General features: G+C 37.0%; 1 protein-coding gene across 3 annotated transcripts in view; it reads left to right on the top strand.

The window, feature by feature from the left end:
• LOC129236171 (E3 ubiquitin-protein ligase TRIM33) overlaps positions 1–4,723 on the top strand; it is a 91,330-nt gene extending 86,607 nt beyond the window's left edge. For 2 of the 3 annotated variants that reach the window (XM_054870403.1, XM_054870402.1), the window contains exons 6-11: positions 2–137; positions 199–449; positions 554–728; positions 1,326–1,686; positions 1,764–1,887; positions 3,390–4,723. In XM_054870403.1, the coding sequence (XP_054726378.1) occupies positions 2–137; positions 199–449; positions 554–728; positions 1,326–1,686; positions 1,764–1,887; positions 3,390–3,710 (1,368 nt within the window). In that variant the 3' untranslated portion in view covers positions 3,711–4,723. The remainder of the gene's footprint in view (position 1; positions 138–198; positions 450–553; positions 729–1,325; positions 1,687–1,763; positions 1,888–3,389) is intronic. The other variant, XM_054870404.1, reaches the window with a different exon arrangement.
• Positions 4,724–12,582: the final 7,859 nt, after the last annotated feature.

The raw sequence follows: 12,582 nt of genomic DNA, 5'->3' as shown, positions 1-12,582 counted from the left end.
GAACCTGGGGTTTCATGGGAGCCAGCCTGGCTTCAGTCCCGGTCCCCCACAGACTTCGCCACAAATGAATAGCAGCTTAAGCAGCATGCATAGCATGGCCAAGTGGCACATACCTCAGTCGGCGCAGCAGACAAATGGTATGAAGTGGTTTTTTTTGTTGTTTGTAATTCAAAATATTTATTCTGCATTGTCTCATAGCTTGTCCCCAACAAGGTCCGCTTATGCAATTTGCGAATGGCCGTCAAACGGAAAACTTTAAGATTTCCCTAAAGTCTCCTAATACACTGAAGAATACTACACCTCCAAATGGCAGCTCGTCGGCGCACAGTATGCAAGGCAATAGTGCTGCTAGCTTGCATGCTGCTTCGCTTGGGCTCGGACCAGCTGTCTCCATACTACCCAATGTTACATCAACGAATCCAAAGACACCGAGCCCGAGCACTAACGAGGTGGGCAGTAGGATCATTTGTATTTTTACGCATTCTCGCAACTTAGTTGCGCCAATGCTTTACTAAGAGCCGTATTAAAAATCTATTCCTTTTTACATATTTAGAACGCAAAAGATTTTACCGAACCGATTGACAAGGTTCGTGACGATTCTATAAACGATCTGATGGCCACAATTGCCAAATTGGACTCCAATGGGGTGCAAGTGTTGCCAGAGGGCCGCACCAAGACAACGTCGCCACAAGTCCACAGCTCAACCGACCTATCCAATACTCAAGAAGGTAAGCCATGAGTTATGACAAAATCTATTTCCATTCTAGTACAGTTGTATAGGTTTATATTCGGTTTGTCATCGAACATAGGACTGGCTCAATTTTAATGGAACAAAATATTTGTTGCATCGACTATTTGCCTATCATTTGTTCGATTATAGGCTCATGTGTTATTTTGCTTTCTCATCATGCCGTTTCATTAATTTGTAAAATATTAATCGCTGCTGGAAAACTTGCTTTTTATTAGCATAAATGCGCTTTAATTTGAAGTTTTGGCAAAAAAGAAAATTCAAAATTCTCAAAAAGTTTTCCAGTTTATTAAGTGTCTCTCATATCACTATTACTAGCACAGAAACTACAATATTTGAATATTTCATTCGTAAGTTGCTCTAATTAATCTACAATTACTTGTAACTTTGCTTTGTTTGTTTCTTTTTCGAACGTATCGAATCAAATCGTAATGTATCGTAATCGAATTAAACTTTCGTCTCTTTAAATAATGCATACTAATCATTAATGCCAATACATCTTTACACATACAAATACCAAATATTTAATACAAACACCCTTAAATACAAATACTCGAATAAACTGAAAACTAATTAGTTAATACTAAAAATGATCAAAAAGACGACCCGAACGAAGATTGGTGTGCCGTTTGCCTTGACGGTGGAGAGCTCATGTGCTGCGACAAGTGTCCGAAGGTGTTTCATCAGAATTGTCATATACCTGCCATCAGTTCATTGCCAGACGAGAGCGAAAGTTGGCAGTGCCTATTATGCGTGAATCTCAAAGAGCTGGCTAACAATGCGGATAACATACAGAAGGTGCCCGGCGAGCTGAGCCGGCTAGAATTGCAGGTCATGCAAAGGATTTGTCTCGAGCTGTACTGCCAGTATGAGCAGAGTCTACATTTCCGCGAACCAGAACCACCTTCCAATACTGCATATTATGAGATTATTTGCAAGTAAGATTTTACAGCGCCATATTAAATGAATTGAGTAAACAAAAATGTTGATGTTTTCCTCTTTCACTTCTTTGCAGCCCCATGTCTTTGGATGTTATACGTACAAGATTGGATCCTTCCAGCCCAAATCATTACAAGGATATCGCTGGCTTTGTATCGGACGTGCGTCTAATATTTAAAAATACTTATCTCTTCTATCAAGTAAGTGACTCGAAATTTTTCAGAATCCTACTTTTAATTATATCGTGAATTTTCGCTAGAGTCTACAGCAATTTCAGTTGGATGTTAGAAAACGTCAATTTGATTTTAGAAAGCGTCAATTGGATTTTAGAAAGTGTAAATTGAATTTAGATAGTTTATTATTGGATTTAAGGAGGAGGCTATTGGATTGGATTGGATTTTCTAGTGATTCATACACTATACATAGACTTCGGTTAAGTTAGCCAGGTTGCTTGCATTTGATTTCCATCCTCTAAGTTGCTTAAACCACTTAGATCTTTTTAAGAAAGTAACCAGTCCTCCAGTTAGGGATTTTACAAAGTTCCTAGACCTTCAAAGAAATATCGCCAAGATATTTGGCACGGCTTCTTTGAAGTGCGGAAGATTCACAGAGGAGGTGTTGCATCGACCCAATTTCTTCTTCATCTCCACAGTTCCTGCATAAGTCATTGTGAGGTACACCCATTCTACTAGCTAGGGTGCCCGATATAGCACTTTTGAAGACGCTGCTGATCTGTTGTATCCAAGCAGATATTTTGTCCTTTTAAAATTCACTTTTGGTCAGAGTGTTTTTGAAGCCCCGCAGTTAGTAATCAGAGATCATCTTTTATTGGTTTCCGCGATTACACTCAAGTAAATTGCAGGGTTTAGTTCGTTAAGAGGAATTCTTATATCCACATAGACTTTATTCTGATTAATTTTAAATATTGCTAAAGGTTCACATTATAAACATTTTCGACTATTGAGTGAACGAGCATAAATTGGTGAGATTCACTTGCCTTTAATCGCTCACTTGGCCGAGTACTCGATGACGTAGCAGCCGAAGTTGCTCGCACAATTTTGTTTTTCACCTTGCCACTACCTATTTTGCATCGTAGTGCTGTTTGAACGGCGAATGGGATTGGAAAAGCTTGTGATGAGCTTACTTCTTGTACGAGTAAGTTTTGCCGATCACTGCAGTATATCTAAATAAGTTTTGCACAATTAATATGGAGCAAATTCTGATTTAGGTTTAATCATCTCTTGTTCTGCTATTCTACAACCTAGTTTAAATCACTTCATCAACAATTCAGCCCTCTTCAGTTTTTAAAGAATTCTAATGAGGTGATAGCGTTTGGCCTGGCCGTAAATCCGACGGCTATTAGCCGAATATCCTCACGGTGCAAACTGTTTAAAAGCTTCTTCTTACTGAAATTGGTAGACCATTTTCTCAAAAGCTCTTAAAAATTGGGTTAAGAAATTAGTGTACTCGCTCGGAGTATTTTCATGATTGCTTTGATTTGGCTTAGGTTAGGTTAGGTTGAAGCAGTTGTCCACAGTGGGACACACACAGGCTCATAGCCAATTGTCATTTGAAATAGGGTAAATAATGGTTTGGGGCAATTGTTAGAAAATCAGTGCATGCTTAACATTTTTTTTCTTTTCATTTTCATTCCTTTTACGCAACCATAATTTATTATTTATTTATTTTCTTCAATTTAAAGGAGGATTCAAAAACATTCACAAATGCTAAGTATTTGGAGAACTTTTTCGAAGAACAATTGACCAAATGGCTGCCAAACTTCGCCAACAAGTCCAACAGTATTGCAAATACTAATATCAACAATCTTACAAATACCAGCAATAATAGTGCTTCCACGTCGACAGCAGCATCCCCAGGTCTCATGAATCTAGCAACTGGTGCTGTAGGCTCGCCGGGTAGCATTGCGTCGATGGAGAATGGCAGGAAGAGTTGCAGCGCAGCATTAAGTGGTGACGATGACTCATGCAATCCGCCGAAAAGATCACGTAAACTAACCGAATAGGACAAATTTAATCAGCTACTTAACACCATGCTAGCAACAATCAACAATGGCAATGAGAGCGAAGAAGCACTCGCATTGCTCAGTCTATGTTGTCCACCACAGACTCAACCGCCGAGCCTACTTTTCTAATACCCAACCAATGGGTAAACAATTTAATGCAAAATGACGCAAAAGAGTTAATAAATTTTGTTTATAACAAAAATTTTAAACATTTGCAAATCGTGCGCACTTGCTAGTTACAGAGTTTTAGATATACTATATACTATATATGTATATGTATATTTTTTTTTGAAACTCTAACGAAAAGTTTAATGTGCTCAATGGTGAATCTACTCGCAACAACATTTAAAATACTGATTTAAAAGATTTTATTGGCATCGAATTTATAAAAGAAATTACACCGCACGGGTTGGGCGCACCACTGCGATTTGCTATACTGTCTTCAAAACCTCAATTAAAGTAACTTTGAGAAGCTTCCCACACTATGACAACAAAGAGTAAATATTAGAAAATGAATGAACACTCCTATGAATATAAGAATATAGACATTATTTGAAAGACATCGTTTCGAAATTAACTATATGTTGTAAAGTTCTTTATTTAGAGTATTAAAAGGCAAGAAATATGAGATGACTCATTTTGAACTTACAAAATAAAAATATAGTAGTAGCATGTAATCATTAAACATAAAAAAAACTAAAATTAAAATAATTGCACTCACTAAAATTAAACTAAAGCTGCACCAAAATAATCTTAAGAGCGCAAAGAACAAAATAAAAAAAGAAAACGTATTTTCACTGTATAGAAAAGAAAAATTCTCATTTGTAAATAATATAATGCATTATATCATTAATAATGATTTACAAATCAAAAGTATAAAATATACCAACCAATATATGGACAAGCACATATTTCGCTTGGGATAAAACAACTATCAAGAAAACAAAAAAAATATCACTCCCACTACTAAAATACATGCGAAAATGAAGCAAGCATAGAAGAAATAACTGAAATTTGTTGTATTATTATATCTGATTATATCAAGCGATAAATTTATAAAAGACAACTCTTTAACGCTGAGACACACACCACATTACCAAATTATTCTTTATATGGCGAATTTATAAATCGAAAAATTTTGTGTTTCTTTTGATGAGCGAAGTTCGGTTTTGCGATTTGTTACGCAATTGCATTTGTAATTTTGGCCAGCTGTGAAAGATACGCAAATTCTCTACCTAAGTGTATAAGTTTCAAAGCATAAAAGTAAGCTGCTAATAAAATCTAAATTATCTAAAAAAATCGATAGCAATATGGCAATTTCCCAATATTTATAAAATATGTGCCGAAGAACACTTTTAAGTAAAATTTTTAACCCTTTTGCATCACCGCTCGAAATGCGCGATGTACTCAAAATACCAAAATACTTTTACTCTCTGTTCTAACGAAAAAGAATGCTAAAGGATTACCAAAATTATTTATTTTCCTCAATTTTTTCAAAAATGTTCCTCATATTTATTTTCCTTTAACAAAAAAAAAAAATTATTGCGAATTCCGTTCCGTTGTTGATAAACGAGAGTTTTTGTTTGCGCGCACAATTCCGCTCTTGGGAATAAGAGAGCGTTTTTGTTCACGCGGACTATTCCGTCGAATAATGCAAAAGGGTCAAAGATTGCGCGTTGCATAGTTAACTAGCATCACCAACATAATTTACCTGGCAAGCAGACTAAAAAACTGCCTTTTTCCAAGTTCCCACGACAGTCGGTTCTACTTTACCGAACGACCCGGAGGATTTATATCCGGCCGAGGACTTTCACTCCAGCAGCATTCCCCTTACATGTATGCAGAATGTTTACGCTACTACAACAACAATAATAGAAATTTTTCAGTTAAAAGCTATTTTCAGCCATTGTTGCACCATAATTTTTTGTATTAAATTTTTAGTCTGGGGAAAAGAAAGGAAACATGTTTGCGCCAATGGTGTAAAAATGTTATATGGTCGATCTTTAGCACCTGGACGATGCTACGACTACTAACATGCCGGTTAACTTCGGTCGTATGTGATTTTATCGACATTTTCTTTGACATCAAAACTGCCTGAACGGAATAGAAGACACTAAAATTGCACGCAATTAACTGTTACAGTGCACCATCAACACCATTCACAATTTCAGCGGAATGGCTTCCATTTTCGCCTTTATTAAAGAAAAACAATGAAATGTACCGAATTGAATTTTCTCTTTCTTGACTTCCATTGCTAACACCCTGTGGCTCACAAATGACTGGAATAAACAAAATTGCAAAAGAATTTTTTAGTGTGAAATGTCACCTTGACAATGAGCTCACCTACAGAAAAAATAATGGATTTCTTCTTCTTCAAACTAATACTCGTATATGTACACTCGTCTGAGGCCAAAATTACACGCCCACTCTTGGCAGCTTTGCGTTCAAATCTAACTTTGTGATAATATAAATTAGACCAGCGAAATTTTGGAGGAATTTTTGTGAATTTAAAAAGGCCAAGAAATCAAAGTCTTTAGTGCATAAATACATTTTATAATTGCTGGTTTGCAATAATGCATTCGTTTCTTCTTCTTCTTTAGCTTGGAAGGCTTAAGTAGAAGTGCTCACGTTATAACTATAAATAGTTAATGATTGGATTAATTAACTACGGTCATGTAAACGTACGAATTACATATATATATATAATATATATATATCATATACTATATATATAGTATATAATAAAGCATTCAAGAAAGCATAGCGTAGACTTTTTCTAGTATATCGTATGTATGTAACTCCTCATACCAAGTATTTAAAATATGACAAATTAAAAAATAAGACTTTTTTTGGTAAATTTTCCCAACTAACCAAGTTATGTTAAAGCAGGTCAACCATGTTGAAAAAGTATTTAATAAACAATATAGTATTTTAGTTGCAAGTGAAGAATCTGTATGCTTTGCATAGTGTTTTGTTTTTTAATGCCCCTATGCATATACATACATATGTAACTATTGTCTAGTTTATTATGACCATCATACATATGTAGATACTAAAAATAGAATTAGAATTAATTGAAGTAAAACCCAATGAATTGAATGTTAGTTAATAATTATATTTTATATAATATTATGCAAAATGTACATGCCAATAGTTATTTTCATTATAGTAGATATTAAACCATAACAAAGATGCACTGCAAACTGTTGATTGCAATAAAATTCCATGCTGTAACTTGTACAATTGTAGACACACCAACATACGTCGATAAATATATAATAGTATGCGTTAGCCATGGGGGAAGCCCTTCGTAGTGGATGTATCCATAACCCATAATTGATGATTGCATAGCTAGTATGTTAGCTACACACAGAATATTACATACATATAGCACTTAATACAAATAGAAAGCATATTTCGTTTCGTTATCAGCAGTTTGCAGGATTTGTAAGTAGTAATTCTATGCAAATAGATGTCGTAAAAATTCACGTAAATAGATATTGTTTTCATAATGATTTTATATGCACATTTCTACAAAAACACACATAAAATACGTATACACATGCATACATACTTATTGCAGATAATTATTAAATTTAGTAGATTTTATGATGGTAGAGATAGTTTATAATTTATAAAAAAAAAGAAAGAAAAAATCGTTTTCCTTACCATGTTGCAATGAGGATGAAATGATATGGTTACTATGATGAGGGGTAGTTTAGAAAATACATGCGTATATTTGTATGTGGGCACGCATGTCAAAGAAGTTGTAAAACCTACTGCATTATTTCTAAGCAAAAAACATATAAATTAATAAACAACTGGATATTTAATGTAAAACAATAATTTGTGTTGCCTTTGTTACATGCTTAACAAAAGGTTGAGCGGATAAGCAGAGGAATTTTGGGGGTTTTCGCCAGGGCAGATACACAACAGACCAATGTTTCACATTAATGCAAATACTAGAGAAACACAGAGAGTTCGAACTGAATTTGCGTTGTCTGTTCATTGATTTTAAGGGGCTAGGGGTAGTCAGAGTTTTCAAAAAATTAGATTTTTTGTTGCATTTTTTGAAAGTATAATGTCTTGAAAATATTGTGTGAAAATTTGAAGTGAATCCGACAAATACTTTTCGAGTTATTCAACAATTAGCAAAGGACGCTCCGGAGCGTACGAGAGAAAGTGTCTAGCAGCAGTTGCAAACAAGCAGATAAGCGCTCGATAACACTCGAGAAGGTAGAATGGTACGTAGGCAACAGCAAATCGATATTTTGGAAGCTGCTATGACGGCTAAAGAACTATTATATGGCCCAGGAATAGATGACACAGTGTAAGTAATATGGGTTCCAGGACACTCCGGAAATTGCCGATGAATTGGCCAACCGTGGATCAGCGGTTCCCCCACAAGGGCCAGAGCCAATAATCGGAATCAGTTCCGCAGGAATCATGAATTTGATCAGCGATTATGTAGGCAATCTACATAAAGAGCAATGGTCCGGTCTAAAAGGCTGCAGAACTGCAAAGTGTTTTGTGACAAGTCCGAACAGAAAACTTTCAAACTTGCAAGGAAAGACGTTCGGTTGATGGTCGGTATCATTACAGGACACAACCCATGGGGTCAGCATATGACCACCATTGGAATCATTGAGGACCCCATATGCCTGTCGTGGTTAGAGGAGGCGGATAGCACTGAGCCCTTTCTCTGTAAGTACCCTACCTTTGCTAGAGCACGGCTACGAGTTTTGGGTTCCGATGTCGTGGGAATGAGTAATATTCGTTCTCTAAAACTGGAGGATACTTACAAATTTGCCAAAGAATCTGAAAAATTCTCACAGGACTAACTATCTCTATCTCTGTCTCTATTCTTTCCTATCTCTTTCTCTGATACTTTTCTCCTTTCCTCCTTGACTATCTACCCTATTTCCAGAGCTTTAAGTGCAATGGGCTTTTTAGCCTGAGTGTTTTATATATATACTAGCAAACCCGGCCCGCTTCGCTGGGCACACTAAAATAGAATAGATATGGTTTAGAGCAGAAAAGATATGGTTTTCATATTATTTATTTCTTTATTCTTTATTCAAGCGCTTTGGCATAAACAATATTTTTTGTTTTTCTATTTGTTTTTGAGTAAATATATAATGTTGTTGGCTTCCCAACACGTAAACAGCCAACGTATAGTTGACCATGGGTGAATACTGGTTCTTCTAAATTCATCCCGCATATTTCTAAAGTTTGCCCTTGTGATTTATTAATAGTTATTGCAAATGCTAAACGAATGGGCAGTTGCAAACGCTTGAATTCAAATGGCAATTCAGGTGGAATCATTGGAATTCTCGGTATTAGAACGTCTTCATTCTTGAATTTGCCAATTAAAATAGTTGCTTCGATAACATTATTCATCAATCGTTTGACTACAAGTCTAGTTCCGTTACATAGCAGCTTTGTTCAAATTAATGTCCCTTGGTCGATTTGATCTGGACCGTGCCATTCGTTGCCGATTTGTTTCATTTTCTTCTTGTCGTTCTTCTGATGTCGCGTTATTCCGAGCATTTCTCATGCGCCTATTATTATTTGTCGAACGACCAATATGACTACGTGATTGTCTTGGCATTTGTACTGTAATAAACATGATTGTAATTATGGTATTCTGAGATTTTAAAACATGTTTTTTTTTCAATTTTGTGGATTATATTTTCGATGCATATGTGTTTAAAAGCCCAACTCCACATGGTCAGGATTATTTTATTTTGTTGTGATTTTCTTAAATCATCTCTTTTCTTCTGAAAATTGTTGACAATTTGCATGATAAGACTATTAATTTTTTCATCAAAGTTACGCATTTTTCGTGCTCTTCTTTTGCATCCTTTAACAATTTCTTTTGTTTTTTCATTTTTATAACCATTTTTTTTCACTCATGGTGTATGGTAGCTTATCGCATAAGAACCGAAAAACTAAATCCACAAAGCATAATTTCATTTGAACATTCGGATTTCACATTAAATTCTCAAATTTCGTAAGAAATTATTCACTGTTCCAAAATCCACTCCAAAAAAATTCACAAAAAATGTTTACACTTTGCACTTACGTCTTCTCCTTATGGCGTCCAAATCAGAAAGAAATATTGACACATTGTAACTCACACTGTCAATTTGACAGTTCAGTTCCGCCCCAAGCGTTAAAAAAGTAAGCGACATTATGGCTGGCTCAAAAGAACGCTATACCCGTTGCCACTGCTCCGAATTACAACCAAACTTTACGAAACCCATTTTCAATACCTACTTAACAATGTGTGTAAGTTTGGTTTAATTCGGTTCAAAGACACGGCGGGTCCACGTTTTGGCATATATTTCGAGACCCTAGTCATCAATAGCTATGAAAATTACCCCGTATTAAAGCACTTATCAACAGCTTTCGTTTGATACCCATATTGTACATACACAACCAAAGGTTATCCGGGTCCACGTTTTGACCTATATCTCGAGACCCCAGTCACGGAGCGGCATGAAAAATACTCTGTACTAAAGCATTCACCAACAGCTTCAATTTGATATCCATATTGTACAAACACATTCTAGGGTCCACGTTTTGGTCTCTATCTCGAGACCCCAGTCACGGAGCGGATGGAAATACTCTGAACTAAAGCATTCACCAACAGCTTCCATTTGATACCCATATTGTACATACACATCCGAAGGTTACCCGGGTCCACGTTTTGACCTATATCTCGAGCCCTATCCACCAATAGGTATCCAAACTATACGGAAACCATCTTCAATACCTCCTTAACAATGTGTGTAAGTTTGGTTTAATTCGGTGCAAAGACACGGCGGGTCCACGTTTTGGCATATATTTCCAGACCCTAGTCATCAATAGCTATGAAAATTACCCCGTATTAAAACACTTATCAACAGCTTTCATTTGATACCCATATTGTACATACACAACCAAAGGTTACCCGGGTCCACGTTTTGACCTATATCTCGAGACCCCAGTCACGGAGCGGCATGAAAAATACTCTGTACTAAAGCATTCACCAACAGCTTCAATTTGATATCCATATTGTACAAACACATTCTAGGGTCCACGTTTTGGTCTCTATCTCGAGACCCCAGTCACGGAGCGGATGGAAATACTCTGAACTAAAGCATTCACCAACAGCTTCCATTTGATACCCATATTGTACATACACATCCGAAGGTTACCCGGGTCCACGTTTTGACCTATATCTCGAGCCCTATCCACCAATAGGTATCCAAACTATACGGAAACCATCTTCAATACCTCCTTAACAATGTGTGTAAATTTGGTTTAATTCGGTGCAAAGACACGGCGGGTCCACGTTTTGGCATATATTTCCAGACCCTAGTCATCAATAGCTATGAAAATTACCCCGTATTAAAACACTTATCAACAGCTTTCATTTGATACCCATATTGTACATACACAACCAAAGGTTACCCGGGTCCACGTTTTGACCTATATCTCGAGACCCCAGTCACGGAGCGGCATGAAAAATACTCTGTACTAAAGCATTCACCAACAGCTTCAATTTGATATCCATATTGTACAAACACATTCTAGGGTCCACGTTTTGGTCTCTATCTCGAGACCCCAGTCACGGAGCGGATGGAAATACTCTGAACTAAAGCATTCACCAACAGCTTCCATTTGATACCCATATTGTACATACACATCCGAAGGTTACCCGGGTCCACGTTTTGACCTATATCTCGAGCCCTATCCACCAATAGGTATCCAAACTATACGGAAACCATCTTCAATACCTCCTTAACAATGTGTGTAAGTTTGGTTTAATTCGGTGCAAAGACACGGCGGGTCCACGTTTTGGCATATATTTCCAGACCCTAGTCATCAATAGCTATGAAAATTACCCCGTATTAAAGCACTTATCAACAGCTTTCATTTGATACCCATATTGTACATACACAAGCAAAGGTTACCCGGGTCCACGTTTTGACCTATATCTCAAGACTCCAGTCACGGAGCGGCATGAAAAATACTCTGTACTAAAGCATTCACCAACAGCTTCCATTTGATATCCAAATTGTACCAACACATCCTAGGGTTACCCGGGTCCACGTTTTGACCTATATCTCGAGACTCCAGTCACGGAGCGGCATGAAAAATACTCTGTACTAAAGCATTCACCAACAGCTTCCATTTGATATCCATATTGTACCAACACATCCTAGGGTTACCCGGGTCCACGTTTTGGCCTATATCTCGAGACCCTAGTCACGGAACGGTATAAAAAATACTCTATACTATAGAAATCATCAACAGCTTCCATTTGCTACCCATATTGTACAAACACATCCTAGGGTTACCCGGGCCCACGTTTTGGCCTATTTCTCGAGACCCTGGTATCCGATTCTTAAAATTTCAAAACACAAACCTTCTCCACATGTGTTTCTTCAATGTGGCAAAGTTTGGTTAAAATCGATTGAGCCATTCTCCGTAAAGTTCATCACAACGCGAAAAACAGCTGAATTTTTATATATATAGATATAGATATATAATTGGCGCGTACACCCTTTTTGGGTGTTTGGCTGAGCTCCTCCTTCTATTTGTGGCGTGTTGATGTTGTTCCACAAATGGAGGGACCTACAGTTTTAAGCCGACTCCGAACGGCAGATATTTTTATGAGGAGCTTTTTCATGGCAGAAATACACTCGGACCTTTGCCATTGCCTGCCGAGGGGCGACCGCTATTAGAAAAACGTTTTTCTTAATTTTGGTGTTTTACCGAGACTCGAGCCTACGTTCTCTCTGTGAATTCCGAATGGTAGTCACGCACCAACCTATTCGGCTACGGCGGCCGCGTAGTTGAGTGTTTTAGGAGCCACCAAATC

Source organism: Anastrepha obliqua, chromosome 1, assembly GCF_027943255.1.
Source record: "Anastrepha obliqua isolate idAnaObli1 chromosome 1, idAnaObli1_1.0, whole genome shotgun sequence".
In the NCBI taxonomy this organism is placed as follows: domain Eukaryota; kingdom Metazoa; phylum Arthropoda; class Insecta; order Diptera; family Tephritidae; genus Anastrepha; species Anastrepha obliqua.
Note: the sequence above shows the minus strand (reverse complement) of the source record. Positions and strands in the feature narration are given on the sequence as shown.